At 42.2% G+C, this 21,305-nt stretch overlaps 1 protein-coding gene across 1 annotated transcript; it reads right to left on the bottom strand.

Annotated features, from left to right (window-relative positions):
- Positions 1-10,614: 10,614 nt before the first annotated feature.
- LOC143277941 (peroxisomal membrane protein 11C-like) lies at positions 10,615-20,004 on the bottom strand. Its single transcript, XM_076582922.1, has 4 exons — positions 19,663-20,004; positions 15,904-16,082; positions 12,299-12,379; positions 10,615-10,907 (listed from the first exon to the last, which is right to left on the bottom strand). Exons 1-4 carry the CDS (start codon positions 19,987-19,989, stop codon positions 10,676-10,678), a joined length of 819 nt encoding a protein of 272 aa, XP_076439037.1. The 5' UTR covers positions 19,990-20,004; the 3' UTR covers positions 10,615-10,675.
- Positions 20,005-21,305: the final 1,301 nt, after the last annotated feature.

The following is a 21,305-nucleotide window of genomic DNA, read 5'->3' as shown; positions in this document are numbered from 1 at the left end:
GTTCTATTCTCACTTCTGTGATACTTTTTTTTTTTTTCATAAATTTTTGTTTATATTATCTTTTTTTCATATATATGTATGTTGGGATTTTGTTTTTTTTGTTAAACTTCATGTAACTGTTAAACTTCATGTAACTGATGTTTTGGATGTGTTTGTATGGGGGTGGGGTGGGTTTTTTGTTTTTTTTTAAACTTCATGTAACTGATGTTTTGGATGTGTTTGTATGGGGGTGGGGGTGGGTTTTTGTTTTTTGTTAAACTTCATGTAACTGATGTTTTGGATGTGTTTGTATGGGGGTGGGGGTGGGTGGGTTTTTGTTTGATAATGGGAGCAGGAGGGGTTTGGGGGGGTGGGGGTCTCATTTTTGAAGGAAATTTTTCGGAAGACAACAATTTTTGTAGGTGTGAGTGTGTTTGAGACTACATGGTTTTGGAAACCGGATTTCTATAAGTGATACATGTTTATATATTGATTTTTGTTTTCTTTCTTTTTTCTTCTTCTGTATTTTCTCCGACTGTTTACAGTTGTTGGTTACCTCCCGCCCCCCCTCCCCGCCCCCACCCCCACCCCACCATGACAGAAGTGGAAAAGACGGAAGTGTGTGTGTATGGAGACTTGTTTCGCATGTGTGTAAATAGAATTCAGATCGTGGCCTTTTATATGTGGTTTTTGTGTGTGTGTGTGTGTGTGGTTTTGCAGTTGTTTTTGGTTTTTTTGTTGTTGTTTTTATGTTTACAGCCCTTTTCTACTTATTTAAAAGCTTTTTGTTGTTGTTGTGTTTATAAATGTGTATGATAAGTGAAAGGGCCTCAGGACAGCCGTGTCTTATTTGCCTTAAAGAGCTAAATGGACGAGAGGTAATGTGTTATGGACTGTTGCCTTAAAGAGCTAAATGGACGAGAGGTAATATGTTATGGACTGTGTTGTTTTTTGTAGTAGTTGTGTTTGTTTGTTCTATAAATTTGATAGTTTTTTGTTCAGCACAGCTTTTTATTTTTTTTTTATTACTTTTTTTTTAAGACATTGTTTTGCAGTCACGTTGTTTGTTTTTTGGTGTGTTTTTTATTTTATTTTATGGATTTGACAGAGCTTTGTGTTCAATGCAGCTTTTTTTCTTTTTCTTTTTTTTTTTTTTTTTTTAATTCAGTACTGACATAGCTGTGTGATTGACTGGGTTCTACGCAACAATTTGTGTTGATGTCAGATTCACATCTGTCAAACTTGTGTGTAAATAGATTTCAGATGACTTTTGGTCGTATAGTTCTTGATGATTTTTGTACTCTGGGTCTTTAGTTGTGTGATTGTGTGTGTGTGTGTGTTGGGTTTTTTGTTGTTGTTTTTTTCTTAAGTATTGATTCTGTATTGGATTGATCTGATTTTTCTCTGGACTTCATCAATGATCAATCAAAAGCTGCCTTTTAAAGAAAAAAAGGGTTAATAACTTCTTTTTTTTTAAAGAAAAGAAAAAAAGCAACAACAGCAAAACAACCACCACCACCACCCAAAACGTTTTTTTCATTTTTATGTGCTATCAATATTACTATCGGTTGATAGTGAAAAATGGTTTCATTTGTATGGGCTATCAATATTACTATCGGTTGATAGTGAAAAATGGTTTCATTTGTATGGGCTATCAATATTACTATCAATATTACTATCAGTTGATAGTGAAAAATGGTTTCATTTGTATGGGCTATCAATATTACTATCAGTTGATAGTGAGACGTTTTCATTTTTATGTGCTATCAATATTACTATCGGTTGATAGTGGAAAATGTTTTCATTTTTTTCTGTATTTACATAGCTATTTTCTTTTTCTTTCTCTTGTTTTGTTTTTGTTTTGTCTATATAATCTACATGCCATACCTGTACTTGTCATCTTCTGTCTCTTTGTCTGTCTGTCTCTTTCTTTGTCTGTCTCTCTTTGTCTCTTCCTCTGTCTGTCTCTCTCTGTCTTTCTCTGTCTGTCTGTCTCTCTTTGTCTCTCTCTGCGCATGAGGGGACGTTTACGTTTTGTTTTATTTGTTCGTCTTGTTTGCCTTTTGCTGTGTTTGTTCATTCAGCTGAGATTTTGGACACTGTGTCACTCAGTGGGGTGACTGACAGATTGGTGTACTGTTGTTTCCAGAGACTGAAATGACTGTCACACTTACCTCTTGTGCTGATGTCATCCATGTCTGTATGATGTCATCCATGTCTGTCTCATGTGCTGATGTCATCCATGTCTGTCTGATGTCATCCATGTGTGTCTCTTGTGCTGATGTCATCCATATCTGTGATGTGCTGATGTCATCCATGTCTGTCTGATGTCATCCATGTCTGTCTCTTGTGCTGATGTCATCCATGTGTGTCTCTTGTGCTGATGTCATCCATATCTGTGATGTGCTGATGTCATCCATGTCTGTCTCTTGTGCTGATGTCATCCATGTCTCTTGTGCTGATGTCATCCATATCTGTGATGTGCTGATGTCATCCATGTCTGTCTGATGTGCTGATGTCATCCATGTCTGTCTCTTGTGCTGATGTCATCCATGTCTGTCTCTTGTGCTGATGTCATTGATGTCTCTGATGTCACTGATGTATTTCCTCTCATGCTGCGTGTCGCTTTCACAGGGCTGCTAAGAAAGTCTGAGAATAGTGTTGACCAGGTTTGCTGCTGATGACGTTGAATGGAATTCACTGTTAATTGTTTTGGGTCGGTGCAGTTCATTGATGATTACATTGGATGGGCGTAGTTCAGTGCTGAGTGGGGTGAAATCAAGTCCTAAATCTGTGGGGGTGCCATTACTTCTGGTGAAATTCGCATGGAATGAAATTCAAAGCTAGTTACTGTAGGTGAAAGTCTCTGTCAGATTCGCTGGATGAAACTGACAACTAGTTGTGTTGGCTGTTCACTGCTAATTGCTTTCAATGAAATTCACAGCTAATTATGTTGCGTGAAATTCTTTGCTGGTCACGTAGACTGAAATTCACTGCAAGTTATGTTGAATGAAATTCGCTTTGGGTGAAATCATTGCAGATTTACATTGAGTGAAACTTGGTGCTCATTTCATTCAGTGAAATTCTCAGATAAATTACGTTGGGTGAGTTTTGCGGCAAAATATTTTGGATGAAATTGACCACAAATTACAGAGGGTGAAATTCACTGCTAACTATGTAGTGTGTTTAGTTAAATTCACTGCTAAATATGAAGTATGTTTAGTGAAATTCACCACCGTTCATGCCAAATGAAAATCATTTTGGCGACATTTCACTGTTAATTACGTTGCCTGGAATTCACAGCTGTTGGGATGAAATTCCCTCGGGATGAAATTCACTGTTTACAACTGGGGATGAAGTTCACAGCAAAAAATGTTCGATGAAATTGATTGCTAATTACATAAGGTGAAATTAACAGCTAATTATTTGGGTCAAATTCACAGATGATTATGTTGGGTGAAATTCACCACAAATGACAGTAGATGAAATTCATTTTGGGTGGGATTAACCACAATTGATACAGGATGGAATTCACTGCTATTTACGTTAGGTAATTCATGGCTAATTACATTGGGTTTATTTATGGCTAATTACATTGGGTGAATTCATAGCTATTTACATTGGGTGATTTTGTGCTAATCACATTGGGTTAATTCACCACTTTGGATGCACCTCTAATTACATTGGCTGAAATCAGTGTCAATTGCATTCAGTGAATTCTTGGCTAATTGGCCGAATTCACAAACATGAATTCACCTCTGATTACATTGGGTGAATTCCCCACCAAGTACATTGGGTGAATTCACAGGGGTGAATTCATGGCTAAGTACATTGGATGAATTCACCGCTAAGTACATTGGGTCAAAATACCTTGGGTGAATTCACAGCTTATTAATTACATTGGGTGAACTCGCCACCAGTTACATGTGGATGCAGTTCAGTTTGCGTGGAGTTGACTGCTTAAGGTCTGACCGACCATTGTTACTACTACTGCCTGCCTTTGTCTGAGTGCCCTTGACAAGCCACGGACTGCCTTCGCCCTTCCCCTCGCCCTCCCTGTGGGGGGGTACTTGTTTTGCCCTTCTTTTCCGGACAGCACGGGATGGCCGCAGGCTCTGTTCTTCACCTGGACTTTTTGCCATGATTTGTAGCGGAAGTGAATCTGTTGTTTCGAGCGAAGGATAAGAAAAAGTAATGAAATAAAAAATTAAAAAAAGTTTTGAGGGTGTGATGGTTGACTTGACTTGCAGCTGGTTTGTTGTCTGGTTTTCTGGAACCTTCTTCCTGTCTGCACTTGTCTTTTGCACTTGTTCTTCCTGTCTGCACTTGTCTTTTGCACTTGTTCTTCCTGTCTGCACTTGTCTTTTGCACTTGTTCTTCCTGTCTGCACTTGTCTTTTGCACTTGTTCTTCCTGTCTGCACTTGTCTTTTGCACTTGTTCTTCCTGTCTGCACTTGTCTTTTGCACTTGTTCTTCCGTTGTGCACTTACTTTTCCCATGTAGACTTTTTGCCACATGCACAGTGCACACACAAAATGCACAGCAACAACGCGCACATATGCATACACGCATACATACACACGCACGCAAATATACATAGCACACACACACACACACACACCTGCACACACACACACACACACGCACAACACACAAAAAACAATCACACTCACGTAAACACAAACGGACTACACACACACACACACACCACAACACAGACACGGAGATAAGAAACTCCAGGGACAGCTGCACAGTACAAGGTCTTCTGAGAAGAAGCCCCTCCGTCAAGTGTTTCGGCCCGTAACTCCTTACACTCAAAGGGGGCTGGGTCGCACCCAGGTCATGACCCCTGGATGCCCTTGTATTGCCGCCTTCCCCCCCCCTGGTCCTCAGCAGGTCCGCGCCTCCAGGGTGGTCGCCATTTCAGGACTGAGTCACCTTTTCTGGCAGACGTTTTAATCATTGAGCCACCATACACCTAGTTTGAGTAATGGACTAAAATCTCTGATCAACCTGTCATGTCTTGTATTGTCTTGGACTAAAACCTCGGATCAACCTATCATGTCTTGTATTGTATTGGACTAAAATCTCTGATCAACCTATCATGTCTTGTATTGGACTAAAATCTCAGATCAACCTATTATGTCTTGTATTGTCTTGGACTAAAATCTCAGATCAACCTATTATGTCTTGTATTGGACTAAAATCTCAGATCAACCTATTATGTCTTGTATTGTCTTGGACTAAAATCTCAGATCAACCTATTATGTCTTGTATTGTCTTGGACTAAAATCTCAGATCAACCTATCATGTCTTGTATTGTCTTGGACTAAAATCTCAGATCAACCTATCATGTCTTGTCTTGTATTGGACTAAAATCTCAGATCAACCTATCATGTCTTGTATTGTCTTGGATTAAAATCTCAGATCAACCTATTATGTCTTGTATTGTCTTGGACTAATATCTCAGATCAGCCTATCATGTCTTGTCTTGTATTGGACTAAAATCTCAGATCAACCTATCATGTCTTGTCTTGTCTTGGACTAAAATCTCTGATCAACCTATCATGTCTTGTCTTGTCTTGGACTAAAATCTCTGATCAACCTATCATGTCTTGTCTTGTCTTGGACTAAAATCTCAGATCAACCTATCATGTCTTGTCTTGTCTTGGACTAAAATCTCAGATCAACCTATCATGTCTTGTCTTGTATTGGACTAAAATCTCAGATCAACCTATCATGTCTTGTATTGGACTAAAATCTCAGATCAACCTATCATGTCTTGTATTGGACTAAAATCTCAGATCAACCTATTATGTCTTGTATTGTCTTGGACTAAAATCTCTGATCAACCTATCATGTCTTGTATTGTCTTGGACTAAAATCTCAGATCAACCTATCATGTCTTGTATTGTCTTGGATTAAAATCTCAGATCAACCTATCATGTCTTGTATTGTCTTGGACTAAAATCTCAGATCAACCTATTATGTCTTGTATTGTCTTGGACTAAAATCTCAGATCAACCTATCATGTCTTGTCTTGTCTTGGACTAAAATCTCAGATCAACCTATCATGTCTTGTCTTGGACTAAAATCTCAGATCAACCTATCATGTCTTGTATTGGACTAAAATCTCAGATCAACCTATCATGTCTTGTCTTGGACTAAAATCTCAGATCAACCTATCATGTCTTGTATTGTATTGGACTAAAATCTCAGATCAACCTATCATGTCTTGTATTGTATTGGACTAAAATCTCAGATCAACCTATCATGTCTTGTATTGGACTAAAATCTCAGATCAACCTATTATGTCTTGTCTTGTATTGGACTAAAATCTCAGATCAACCTATCATGTCTTGTCTTGTATTGGACTAAAATCTCAGATCAACCTATCATGTCTTGTATTGTCTTGGACTAAAATCTCTTTTTTTTCAAATTCATTTTCTCCCCTTGTAATGAAGGTTCTAATATTCCAAAAGTTTACATCATTTTTATTTTAATCCTGCACAATGGAAGAATAAATTCCATTCAAGAAGTGATGAAATAAACAATACTGGAGACAAACAGAGATTTAAGCACTAAAACTGCATCATTGTTTCCATATGTACAGGACAAAAGACTTCTCAAGACACCTTTCTGTACATGTATACTGAAGTAGAAACCATGTACAAAAGAGACAAGGGTTTTTTCCTTGCTGATTCTTTCACTCGCACACACACACACACACACACACACACCCCCCTCTCAAACATTCCAACTAAATATCTACATTGCTTCTGCTGTAAGCATTATCCTGTGCCCTTTCTGTTGTCTGGTTGTTGTTTTTCTTGGAAGTTCTTAAAATAAAAAAAAAGAGTAAGAGAAAACAATGACAATAAAATAAATGACTATCACATGATCTAAGTTGATATTTTCCAAATAATAAGGATATGCACATCCATCTACATGCTGGGAGCTGTTTCTAATGCAACAGGTTTGTCTGTTATCCTGAACTATACAAATTCCAGAACAGAATCAGGCCATGCATTTTGTGTGGATACCACACCCAACTGGAAATCGATCATTGACTGTGTATGAACGTGCAAGAATTCTGGTAACGATGATGATTGTGTATGAACGTGCAAGAATTCTGGTAACGATGATGATTGTGTATGAATGTGCAAGAATTCTGGTAACGATGATGATTGTGTATGAACGTGCAAAAATTCTGGTAACGATGATGATGGTATTTCAATATAAGAAATATAACCTTCAATGCAAGACGGAAAAAAAAAATTATTGATTGTGCAAGAGAACATACTATGAAGTTATTCGCATTCGTGAAAAGGTGTCTATGTAAATGGACCATCCACAGAGGACATGATCACCTGAAGGTGTCTATGTAAATGGACCATCCACAGAGGACATGATCACCTGAAGGTGTCTGTAAATGGACCATCCACAGAGGACATGATCACCTGAAGGTGTCTGTGTAAATGGACCATCCACAGAGGACATGATCACCTGAAGGTGTCCATGTAAATGTCCACAGAGGACATGATCACCTGAAGAGGATTGAAGGTGTCTGTGTAAATGGACCATTCACAGAGGACATGATCACCTGAAGAGGACTGAAGGTGTCTGTGTAAATGGACCATTCACAGAGGACATGATCACCTGAAGTCGTCTGTGTAAATGGACCATCCACAGAGGACATGATCACCTGAAGAGGACTGAAGGTGTCTGTGTAAATGGACCATTCACAGAGGACATGATCACCTGAAGTCGTCTGTGTAAATGGACCATCCACAGAGGACATGATCACCTGAAGGTGTCTATGTAAATGGACCATCCACAGAGGACATGATCACCTGAAGGTGTCTGTGTAAATGGACCATCCACAGAGGACATGATCACCTGAAGAGGACTGAAGGTGTCTGTGTAAATGGACCATCCACAGAGGACATGATCACCTGAAGAGGACTGAAGGTGTCTGTGTAAATGGACCATCCACAGAGGACATGATCACCTGAAGGTGTCTATGTAAATGGACCATCCACAGAGGACATGATCACCTGAAGGTGTCTATGTAAATGTCCACAGAGGACATGATCACCTGAAGGTGTCTATGTAAATGGACCATCCACAGAGGACATGATCACCTGAAGGTGTCTATGTAAATGGACCATCCACAGAGGACATGATCACCTGAAGAGGACTGAAGGTGTCTGTGTAAATGGACCATCCACAGAGGACAGATTTTTCAATGTTCCACTGCAGAGTTAAAGAATTCCAGTACAGATTTTTCAATATTCTACTGCAGAGTTAAAGAATACCAGAACAGATTTTTAATGTTCCACTGCAGAGTTTACAAAAATCCAGTACAGATTTTTCAATGTTCCGTTCCAGAGTTAAAGATTCCAATACAGATTTTTCAATGTTCCACTGCAGAGTTAAAGAATTCCAATACAGATTTTTCAATGTTCCACTGCAGAGTTAAGACTTCTGGTACAGATTTTTCAATGTTCCACTGCAGAGTTAAGACTTCTGGTACAGATTTTTCAATGTTCCACTGCAGAGTTAAAGAACACCAGAACAAATTTATCAATGTTCCACTTAAATAATTCCAGTACATATTCTTAATATTCCACTGCATAGTTTAAAAAATCTTAATGTTCCACTAAAGAGTTTAAGAATTCCAGTAAAGGTTTTTTTCAAATGTTCCACTGCAAAGTTAAAGAATTCCCGTACAGATCTTTTAATGTTCCACTACAGAGTTAAGAGTTCCAGATAGATTTTTAAGTAAACCACTACTGGGTTAAGGATTCCAGTACATATTTTTAAGTATTCCACTGGATGGTTCATGGATTCCAATACTGATTTTAAAGTGTTCCATTTCATATTACAAGCATTCAAATATGGAACATGAGAAAAGAAAGCAAAACGCTGCCAATAAAAATACAACAAAAACTTATACTACTCTTTACATTTGAACACAATCACATGATTACACTAAGAAACTTGTCCATAAAAGTTACCTTTTATAAACTAGCATCTTGCCTTCCAGTATGCATGTGCAAGGCTTTCATAACAATTCTGGTTAGACAAGTTTCTGACTGCAACTCAACACCATAAAAAGAACACAAACAACAGCAACAACAACGGACATACAAACTATAGTGCCTCATTTTTAGCGTGAGAACTTTTTTTGTTTTGTTGCAGTCGCCTTTAGCAAAGACAGAAAACAAGACAATACAAAAGATGAAAAACCAACAGACACGACCCAATTCCTCTTGAACTCTGATTAGAACTCCACCCCAAGTTGTGCCAAACTGACAACGCTGGGCTCAGTCCTGATTAGAACTCCACCCGATGTTGTGCCAAACAGACAACGCTGGAACACTGGGCCCAGTCCTGATTAGAACTCCACCCCATGTTGTGCCAAGGAGACAACGCTGGAACACTGGGCCCAGTCCTGATTAGAACTCCACCCCATGTTGTGCCAAGGAGACAACGCTGGAACACTGGGCCCAGTCCTGATTAGAACTCCACCCCATGTTGTGCCAAGGAGACAACGCTGGAATGCTGGGCCCAGTCCTGATTAGAACTCCACCCCATGTTGTGCCAAGGAGACAACGCTGGAACACTGGGCCCAGTCCTGATTAGAACTCCACCCCATGTTGTGCCAAACAGACAATGCTGGAACGCTGGGCCCAGTCCTGATTATAACTCCACCCCATGTTGTGCCAAACAGACAACGCTGGAACGCTGGGCTCAGTCCTCTCCTTCCTTCCACTGAGGTGTCCTTCCTCAGCCACAGCCACCCAGACACACCTGTGTGCAGCCAGGACACAGAGTGAGGTGTCTTTCCTCAGCCACAGCCAGTCAGTGACACCTGTGTGCAGAGGACACACAGTGAAGTGTCTTTCCCAAGGACACAACACCATGCCGAAACAGGGCCTCGAACCCTGGTCACTGGTGAACACTGGATCAGGGGACCAGCATCTGACCCCTTCTGCCACAGGGCGTCAAAGTGTGCTTTGTGTAAACACTCACACATACACACACATGCCTACAACAACCACACACACACACATACATACAACACCCTCCCCTCCTCCCTCCCCCCCCACTCCCTATTCCACACACATACATAAACCCCCCCCAAAAAAAACCACCACCACCACCACCACCGTCAACATTCAAACCTTTGACCCATCCATTCAACTTGGACGGTCAGTTCCACACACACACACACACACACACAGAGAAAAAAGCTACCACCACCATCAAGCCTTCAACACCAGTCATCAACATCAAGACTTCAACACCACTGTCATCAACATCAACACCACTGTCATCAACATCAACACCACTGTCATCAACACCACTGTCATCAACATCAACACCACTGTCATCAACATCAACACCACTGTCATCAACACCACTGTCATCAACATCAAACCTTCAACACCACTGTCATCAGCATCAAGACTTGAACCATCAACACATCCATTCTGCTTGGCCGGTCACACACACACACACACACACACACACACACTAACACACAAACCAGAAAAACAACAACCCACCACCATCAATACTCGAACCCCCCACCCCACCCATCCGTTCAGCTTGTGTAGTCAGTTCCACACCATCACCACCACCACCACCACCAAGACTCAAACCCCACCACCCACCCCACCCACACGTTCTACTTGGGTGGCCAGTTCCTATAGATCATGACGGCAGTGGCCAGGGTGCCACACACCCCGTTGACGGCGGGCGACAACCGCTGGGCCCACAGTGTTCCACGGGGCAGCCAGCTGACCGCGTTGACCAGGTCTGCCGCTGACTGGACGATGGCCAGGACGAGGTCGTGTCTCTGGGCACACAGCTTGTGGAGGGTGCTGTCGATGTGCATGGCCTGCTGGCTCCTCTCCTCCCTGCGGGAACACAGCCACACCACGCTCAACACAACGGAACGGTGCCGTGTGGAGTGGAGGGGAACACAGCCACACCATGCCGTGTGGAGTGGAGGGGAACACAGCCACACCATGCCGTGTGGAGTGGAGGGGAACACAGCCACACCATGCCGTGTGGAGTGGAGGGGAACACAGCCACACCATGCCGTGTGGAGTGGAGGGGAACACAGCCACAACACACTCAACACAACAGAACGGTGCCGTGTGGAGTGGAGGGGAACGGAACGGTATGGAATGAAATAGAACAGAATGGAATAGAACAGAACAAAATGGACTGGAACAGAATGGACTGGAACAGAACAGAACAGATTAGAACACAACAGAAAGGGGTAGAACAGAACAGAATGGAATGGAACAGGACAGAATTGAATAAAACATGGAGTAGAACAGAGCAGAATGGACTAGAACAGAATAGAATAGAACATAACAGAATGGAATGGAACAGAATAGAAGAGAATGAAATGGAATACAGCAGAATAGAACAGAATGGAATGGAATAGAAGAGATGAGAATGGAACAGAACAGAACAGAATAAAATGGAATAGAACAGAACAGAATGGAATAGAACAGATGAGAATGGAACAGAACAGAACAGAATAAAATGGAACAGAACAGAATGGAATAGAACAGGACAAAACAGAATAGAATGGAACAGAATATAATGGAATGGAACAAAACAGAATGGAATAGAACAGAATGGAACAGAACAGAGCAGAATGGAACAGGACAGAACAGAATGGAACAGGACAGAACAGAATGGAACAGGACAGAACAGAATGGAATAGAACAGAATGGAAAAGAACAGAAGAGAATGGAATAGAACAGAACAGACCAGAATGGAATAGAACAGAACAAAACAGAACAGGACAGAACAAAATGGAACAGAATGGAATAGAATAAACTATCACAGAGGAGAAGAGAAGAGAATATAAGAGTAGAGAACAGAGAACAGAATGGAACAGGACAGAACAGAATGGAATAGAACAGTCACAGAGGAGAAGAGAAGAGAAGAGAAGAGAAGAGAATAGTAGAGAACAGAATAGAATAGAACATGTCTTGATTACCAAGTGTAGCGGGGTCACAAAGACTATTGAGGGAGGGAACAGCACATCAACGATACAAAATGCCAGTCGGAAATCATACACAAACACAAATACAGTAGCATTTCGGACACATACGTATCATACGCATAAAATGCATGTACATGTGCGCCCTCAACCCCACGCAACACACCCCGATAACACACACACACACACAAACACACACAGAACCTCTCTGTCTCTCTCTGCCAGACACACAGTGCTGAGATGGAGACAGACAGACAGACAGACAGACAGACAGACTGATCATACATGTCCTCAGATTTTTCCAGGTGTTTCTGTTTCTGCAGGCGGTGGGTCTGGATCCAGTTCACTCTCAGCTTCACCACACACCTGCACACAGGAGACACACACCTGAACATAGGAGACACACACCTGCACATAGGAGACACACACCTGAACATAGGTGACACACACCTGAACATGCATAGGTGACACACACCTGCACACAGGAGACACACACCTGAACATAGGAGACACACACCTGAACATAGGAGACACACACCTGAACATAGGTGACACACACCTGAACATGCATAGGAGACACACACCTGCACATAGGAGACACACACCTGAACATAGGAGACACACACCTGAACATGCATAGGAGACACACACCTGAACAAAGGAGACACACACCTGAACATAGGAGACACACACCTGAACATAGGTGACACACACCTGAACATGTATAGGAGACACACACCTGCACACAGGAGACACACACCTGAACATAGGAGACACCTGAACATGCATAGGTGACACACACCTGAACATAGGTGACACACACCTGAACATGCATAGGTGACACACACCTGAACATGCATAGGTGACACACCTGAACATAGGTAACAGACATCTGCACATAGGTGACACACACCTGAACATAGGAGACACCTGAACATGCATAGGTGACACACACCTGAACATAGGTGACACACACCTGAACATGCATAGGTGACACACATCTGCACACAGGTGACACACACCTGAGCAGTTAGCAATCCAGGTGTCACATTATAAGCGTTATTCCTTTTTGTTGTAGTTCTTTGATGTTTGCTGGTCCTTTTCATTCATTTTTTTATCATTATTATTCATGTATTTTTGAGAGTGTGCTGATGATACTGGCTGTGACTGCAAATATACAGGCCCCTGCACTGTTGTCAGCTGTGTTACTGTTTAATAACTGATGTTGTTGATGAACTTAGCATCGACAATTTTTGTTGTTGTTTCTTTGAAAATACCCTTGCAAACTATTACCATGCTTGTACCAAATGTGTCATATATTATATTTTCATCTGTCATATGTATTTTATTAATAAAAAGGTTATGGTGATGATGCTGAAGAGAAAATATAATCTTCAATGCAAGGAATCTTTTATTATCATTATTTCTATTATTAATGTTATCATCATCATCATCATCATCATTGTTATTATTACTATTATTATCATTGTCCTTGTATTTCTTGTTATCATTATCATTATTATCATCATCATTCTTCTTCTTCTTGTTTATGTTATCATTATTATCATCACAATCATACTATACCACCCAATACACACAGAACCAGACTCTTCAGTAATACCTAACGACCTGACGACGCAATCAACACATCAGTACCTAACGACCTAACAACCCAATCAACACAGCAGTACCTAACGACCCAATCAACACATCAGTACCTAACGACCTAACAACCCAATCAACACAGCAGTACCTAACGACCTAACAACCCAATCAACACAGCAGTACCTAACGACCTAACAACCCAATCAACAAATCAGTACCTAACGACCTAACAACCCAATCCACACAGCAGTACCTAACGACCCAATCAACACATCAGTACCTAACGACCTAACAACCCAATCAACACATCAGTACCTAACGACCTAACGACCCAATCAACACAGCAGTACCTAACGACCTAACAACCCAATCAACACATCAGTACCTAACAACCCAATCAACACAGCAGTACCTAACGACCCAATCCACACAGCAGTACCTAACGACCTAACAACCCAATCAACACAGCAGTACCTAACGACCTAACAACCCAATCAACACAGCAGTACCTAACAACCCAATCAACACAGCAGTACCTAACGACCTAACAACCCAATCCACACATCAGTACCTAACGACCCAATCCACACATCAGTACCTAATGACCTAACAACCCAATCAACACAGCAGTACCTAACGACCTAACAACCCAATCCACACAGCAGTACCTAACGACCTAACAACCCAATCCACACATCAGTACCTAACGACCCAATCCACACATCAGTACCTAACGACCTAACAACCCAATCAACACAGCAGTACCTAACGATCTAACAACCCAATCCACACATCAGTACCTAACGACCTAACAACCCAATCAACACAGCAGTACCTAACGACCTAACAACCCAATCCACACAGCAGTACCTAACGACCTAACAACCCAATCAACACAGCAGTACCTAACGACCCAATCAACACAGCAGTACCTAACGACCTAACAACCCAATCAACACAGCAGTACCTAACGACCTAACGACCCAATCAACACAGCAGTACCTAACGACCTAACAACCCAATCAACACATCAGTACCTAACGACCTAACAACCCAATCAACACATCAGTACCTAACGACCTAACAACCCAATCCACACAGCAGTACCTAACGACCTAACAACCCAATCCACACAGCAGTACCTAACGACCTAACAACCCAATCAACACATCAGTACCTAACGACCTAACGACCCAATCAACACAGCAGTACCTAACGACCTAACAACCCAATCAACACATCAGTACCTAACAACCCAATCCACACATCAGTACCTAACGACCCAATCCACACAGCAGTACCTAATGACCTAACGACCCAATCAACACAGCAGTACCTAACGACCCAATCCACACAGCAGTACCTAACGACCTAACAACCCAATCAACACAGCAGTACCTAACGACCTAACAACCCAATCAACACAGCAGTACCTAACGACCTAACAACCCAATCAACACAGCAGTACCTAACGACCTAACAACCCAATCAACACAGCAGTACCTAACGACCTAACGACCCAATCCACACAGCAGTACCTAACGACCCAATCAACACAGCAGTACCTAACGACCTAACAACCCAATCAACACAGCAGTACCTAACGACCTAACAACCCAATCAACACAGCAGTACCTAACGACCCAATCCACACAGCAGTACCTAACGACCTAACGACCCAATCAACACAGCAGTACCTAACGACCTAACGACCCAATCAACACAGCAGTACCTAACGACCTAACAACCCAATCCACACAGCAGTACCTAACCATCTAACAACCCAGCAGTACCTAACGATCTAACAACCCGATCAACACAGCAGTACCTAACGATCTAACAACCCAATCAACACAGCAGTACCTAACGACCCAATCAACACAGCAGTACCTAACGACCCAATCAACACAGCAGTACCTAACGACCTAACAACCCAATCAACACAGCAGTACCTAACGACCTAACAACCCAATCAACACAGCAGTACCTAACGACCTAACAACCCAATCAACACAGCAGTACCTAACGACCCAATCCACACAGCAGTACCTAACGACCTAACGACCCAATCGACACATCAGTACCTAACAACCTAACGACCCAATCCACACAGCAGTACCTAACGACCTAACAACCCAATCAACACAGCAGTACCTAACGACCTAACAACCCAATCAACACAGCAGTACCTAACGACCTAACGACCCAATCCACACATCAGTACCTAACGACCCAATCCACACATCAGTACCTAACGACCTAACGACCCTCCATGCCCCACTCACTTGATGATCTCGGTCAGCAGACTCAGAGCCCATATGACGAGTCCCAGCAGCCACAAAAGAGCGGACTTTCCTGGCAGCACCTCTTTGTCTCGCAGCCAGGCCAAGTGTTCCACCGGGTAGTACAGCTGTCCCAGAATGCCGCTGGCCACTTCCAGGGGCCGTAACCAGGAACTGGTTTCCTGTCGACAATGCATCTTCATCGATATGTTTTGGCAAATGACTGGGCATGTCCTGCATGTATATCTATCTGCTTGTGTGTGTGCATGTGTGTGTGTGTGTGTGTGTGTGTGTGTGTGTGTGTGCATGTGTGTGTGTGTGTGTGTGTGTGTGTGTGTGTACACATATAGATAAACAGAAAGACGTGTAGAAAGATAGATTGAAAGATATAGATACAGATCTTTAAGGTATTGATATGATATATCAATATATGACAATATATATATATATAGAGAGAGAGAGAGAGAGAGAGAGAGAGAGAGGAGAGAGAGAGAGAGAGAGAGAGAGAATATATAGATAGATAGATACATTCCTTGTGCATGATATGTTTAGCAGTATACTTTCATACATGCATGCATTTGTAGGTTAGGTATGTCTATTTGCCTATTACACACTTCCCATTATAATCAAATTCTAGCCCAGAAAGTCGGAACCTCCTCTGCTGTTCTGATGGCCATAGTTGGACACGACTGACTATCATACATACATGCCTATTTGCGAACAGTGTGTACATTTTTGCGAATGTTTCATGTACCACCCGACTTCAAAGCGCTCTCACCATGACCCACATCATAGTCTGTTTCAACCTACTTCAGATACATCAATGAATATCCATTTGGAAGAACCAGTCAAATGTCAGCTAACTCCGCCTATTTCTGTGCTCCCTCTTCTCTTGGAACATGTCTGCCGACCAAGGTCACAAACACGCACTCACATCTCTGCCGACCAAGGTCACAAACACGCACTCACATCTCTGCCGACCAAGGTCACAAACACGCACTCACATCTCTGCCGACCAAGGTCACAAACACGACACTCACATCTCTGCCGACCAAGGTCACAAACACGCACTCACATCTCTGCCAACCAAGGTCACAAACACGCACTCAAAATCCTAAAATAAAGGACAGCAAATGGTAGGAGCTGAATTCTGACACAATTTAAAATAGCTGATTTGACTGGATATGCTGAAGGTGCATTACCAGTGCTGGGAGAATTTAAGAAAGCATGTTGGTGACAAATCAGAAAATCAGTTTTGACAGGAATCTGCAAAATAGTGTCGTTTGCAATTTGACCAAAGGATATCTTGACGTAAATTTGTTTGCGAATGCTGCTGTACAGTTACTAAGCACTCCCAAAGGGTGTGTTTGCGTGGGGTGTTAGGTGTGTGTGTTTAAATGTGTGTTTGTGTGTGTCTCTGTGTGTGCATGTGTGATCAAAACCAACAATACAACAGTCTGGTGAGATATTCCAATAATATTTTATGTCCAATGAGTTCATAACCTGCTTCTGTTTTAATCCTCCACATGTATCCAAACCCATCATAAGATTTGCCCATTCACATTCACCCTCAAGCACAACTGCTGATTCAACTGTTGAAAAAACATTGAAAAGAAGGAGTAGATGAACTTTTCCTGGTGCAACCAAAAGAAAAAAGCCTTCAAAAACAGAATGGTTACATCTGACGATCGTACAACCTGATGTCTGTACAATACACACAATGAGATTGTTGCTTCAGTTGGAACGTTGGCACTGGCAGTTAGGCATACCTACCCTATATTTATCAGCGCACACACACACACACACACACACACACACACACACACACACACACACACACACACACACATATATATATATATATATGCTTCCTGCTTAAAAGCAGCACAAATCTGTCACAGCATCTCCAAGTTTGCTTTGCATACACACACACACGTGCGCACGCGCACGCACACACACACACACACACACACAGACACACACAATCTTTTTAGCTTAAAATACATGACAATGTGTATTATGAATGTGCAAAATACAGAATGAATATGCCATATGCAGGATGAATGTCATACGATAATACATAATGTTGACATTCATGTCTTAAACATATATTCATCATTATGATGAAATCACTATCAACTGAATTAGAATGTTTTTAAAGCAAATATGTCAAATGCACTTACTTGGAAAACTTACATGTTTATTGCTCCAGTTAAATCAAGTTATTTTGATTTATTTTCTTATTTTTTCTTTTGTGTGTGTGTGTTTTGGGGGGTGGGGGGGTGGGGTGACAAGTGTGAAAGTTGTCTGACAAGTGTGAAAGTTATTCTATTCTTATTTTACACACACACACACACACACACACATATATATATATATATATATATATATATATATATATAGTTATAGTTATAATTTTATAGTTATATATATAGTTATATATATATAGTCATATATAATTATATGTATTAATATAGTTATATATAAACTCATTCATAGGACAGGACTTTATATAAGATCTTGTTGTCTTGTTAATCTATAACTGTGTTGTATTGTGACACGTTCCAAATGAAATACTGCTTTAACCATAGCAAGTCATTCAAAATGACAACTGTCAAGTGGCTTTAAACAACACAATGACCACAGATGAAAATTAAAATCATAACATATGTCCACATGCACATGTAACACAGACACTCACATTAATCAGCTCTGGTAGACATGGGAGATAGTACAAACTGCATTACAGTACAGCTACATAAGGACACACATACACACACATACAGTACAGTTACACACACACACACACACACACAAACACACAACAAGGACACACACACACACACAAAACACAGACACACACATGTACGCTAGCAGAGGTTCTGATGGACAGGGAAATGTAGGGTCTAAGTACATGACCTCTCACAACCTGCAGAGGTCAGGGTTCAAAAAGCAAAGGTCAAAGGTCAGTTTAACCACCAGCAATGATGGCCATGATAAAACAGTGGTTTGCAGAGAAACAGGAAGGCGCCATCAGATGATGTTTGCAGTAAGTGTGTTTGGCACAATGTCCATGAATCAGTGGCTACACACTCTTTCTCAATGTTGTGCAAAACACACATGATGTGTCCATATATATATTTAGATGTATCCACACATTGGCATAATTCTCTATACATGAATCCTGTGTTACACATTTACTTAAATATGAACTACTGCTCGGATGCATACACGGGCACAAGAGAGAGAGAGAGAGAGTGAGAGAGACACAGAGAGAGACAGAGGGAGAGAGAGATAGAGGGAGATAGAGGAGGAGACAGAGAGAGAGAGAGGGAGAGAGAGAGAAAAAGGGAGAGAGAGAGAGGGAGAGAGACAGAGAGAGAGACAGAGACACACACAGACAGAGTGAGGGAGATAGAGAGAGAGAGAGGGAAACAGAGAGAGAGAGAGAGAGATGGAGATAGAGAGGGAGACAGATAGAGAGGAGAGAGGGAAACAGAGAGAGAGAGAGATGGAGATAGAGAGGGAGACAGATAGAGAGAGGGAGAGAGATCGAGAGAGAAAAAGAGAGAGAGCGGGGGACAGAGAAACAGAGAGAGAGGGGGAGAGAGAGAGAGAGAGGGGGGGGGGAGACAGAGAGAGAGGGGAGAGAGGGGGGAGACAGAGAGGGGGAGAGAAAGACAGACAAGACAGAACCACAAATGAGTCAGAAATGAAACCATAAATAAATAAATAAATAAATGAAACCATGTCGAAGCTTGCCTTCAATCCGAAGCCTTTGGACAAGTTTAGCATGAGCATGGAGAAATCGTCGAAAAGTCTCAGTATCACCCGACATCCACCCAACTCTGCAGATACCTTCCGACATTTCACCTGCAGTGGAGTGCTTCCCCTGCCTCCCAGAAACATCAACACGTAAGTGGACAGTCGAATTATTCGGTCCTTTCCTCGATAACTCTCTAAAAGTTTCACCACATCCATGATGACAAACTTACTGGAGCCTCGGCAATCGGTCAAAGGTCGAAAAGTTGACAGTCTGCTCACAGTAGGTTTCGGTTTCAAGGCCGCGACATGTTTGCCAAAAGTCATTTCCGCTTTTGCGACCTCGTGGGAAAACAGGAAAAGCGACACGGCACTGAGGCAAAATTAATGTCCCCACTCCAGATTTAGCCAATTACGTGTTTTTGTTTGTTTGTTTTTCTCGTTTTTTTTTACGGATGTTTATTTTACTACAGTTCGTATCTGATCGATTGATAGTTCCCATAATTTTAATCAATAATATTTAAATATATTTTAGTAGATTATTATTGGAAGCTTTGCCACATTGCTGGAATGTAATTTGCCAAACTTTGCTCCTGTGACGATGCTTGTTCCAGTAAACGGCAGCCCTTCTGAACAGAAAGGGGACCGTGGGAATGTGTTTCAGTCTGTAAATTCAAATCACATATCGACAATGTAGGCCTCATTTCTCTCTTGCCCACATCGACACATTTATGATCCAAGCATTTCGTGATGCGAATTACAAACAAACAAGAGAGAGGAATGGGGCTGTATCAGTGTGTGTGTGTGTGTGTGTGTGTGTCACGGTGTGTGTGTGTGTGTGTGTGTGTGTGTTTAACTGGGTGAACGGTTGTTGCTTACACTGGTGTTCAAGTGGTGTTTTCATGTGTTTGGTGGTGTTTTCAGGTGCTCGGCCGGGTGGTGTTTACACTGAGGTGCTCGGGTGGTGTTTACACGTGTGCTCCGGTGGTGTTTACAGGTGTTTGGGTGGCGTTTACAGCGGGTGTTTGGGTTGTGTTTACAGGTGCTCGGGTGGCGTTTACAGGCACATGTGGGGTGGTGTGACGGAGGTGCACGGTCGGGTGGAGGCCTGGCGCCCCTTTATACTGACGTGCTATCATCCAGACATCCACCCGGGTCCACCCCCCAGCAAGGCAGCACCAGGTGAACACCGGCAGAACTGACTCGTCTCTCGTCTCCACTGCTGTCACAACACGTCTCCACTGCCACTACTGCCGTCACAACACGTCTCCACTGACTCCACTGCCGTCACAACACATCTCCACTGACTCTACTGCCGTCACAACACGTCTCCACTGACTCTACTGCCGTCACAGCACGTCCCACTGACTCTACTGTCGTCACAACACGTCTCCACTGACTCTACTGCCGTCACAACACGTCTCCACTGACTCTACTGCCGTCACAACACGTCTCCACTGACCCCACTGTCGTCACAACACGTCTCCACTGACTCTACTGCCGTCACAGCACGTCTCCACTGACCCCACTGTCGTCACAACACGTCTCCACTGACTCTACTGCCGTCACAGCACGTCTCCACTGACTCCACTGCCGTCACAACACGTCTCCACTGACTCTACTGCCGTCACAACACGTCTCCA

The sequence above is a fragment of the Babylonia areolata genome, chromosome 35, assembly GCF_041734735.1.
Source record: "Babylonia areolata isolate BAREFJ2019XMU chromosome 35, ASM4173473v1, whole genome shotgun sequence".
Classification (NCBI taxonomy): domain Eukaryota; kingdom Metazoa; phylum Mollusca; class Gastropoda; order Neogastropoda; family Buccinidae; genus Babylonia; species Babylonia areolata.
The sequence above is the reverse complement of the archived record's forward strand: the minus strand, read 5'-3'. Positions and strand labels throughout refer to the sequence as shown.

What these genes read in the sequence shown, in the direction of transcription:
- LOC143277941 (XM_076582922.1), bottom strand. Translation starts at nt 19,989, where the DNA reads ATGACTTTTGGCAAACATGTCGCGGCCTTGAAACCGAAACCTACTGTG. An exon ending in CCAAAGGCTTCGGATTGAAG is followed by an intron (nt 16,083 to 19,662) that starts GCAAGCTTCGAC and finishes CATTGTCGACAG; the next exon opens with GAAACCAGTTCCTGGTTACG. An exon ending in CTGGAAAAATCTGAGGACAT is followed by an intron (nt 10,908 to 12,298) that starts GTATGATCAGTC and finishes GTGTTCCCGCAG; the next exon opens with GGAGGAGAGGAGCCAGCAGG.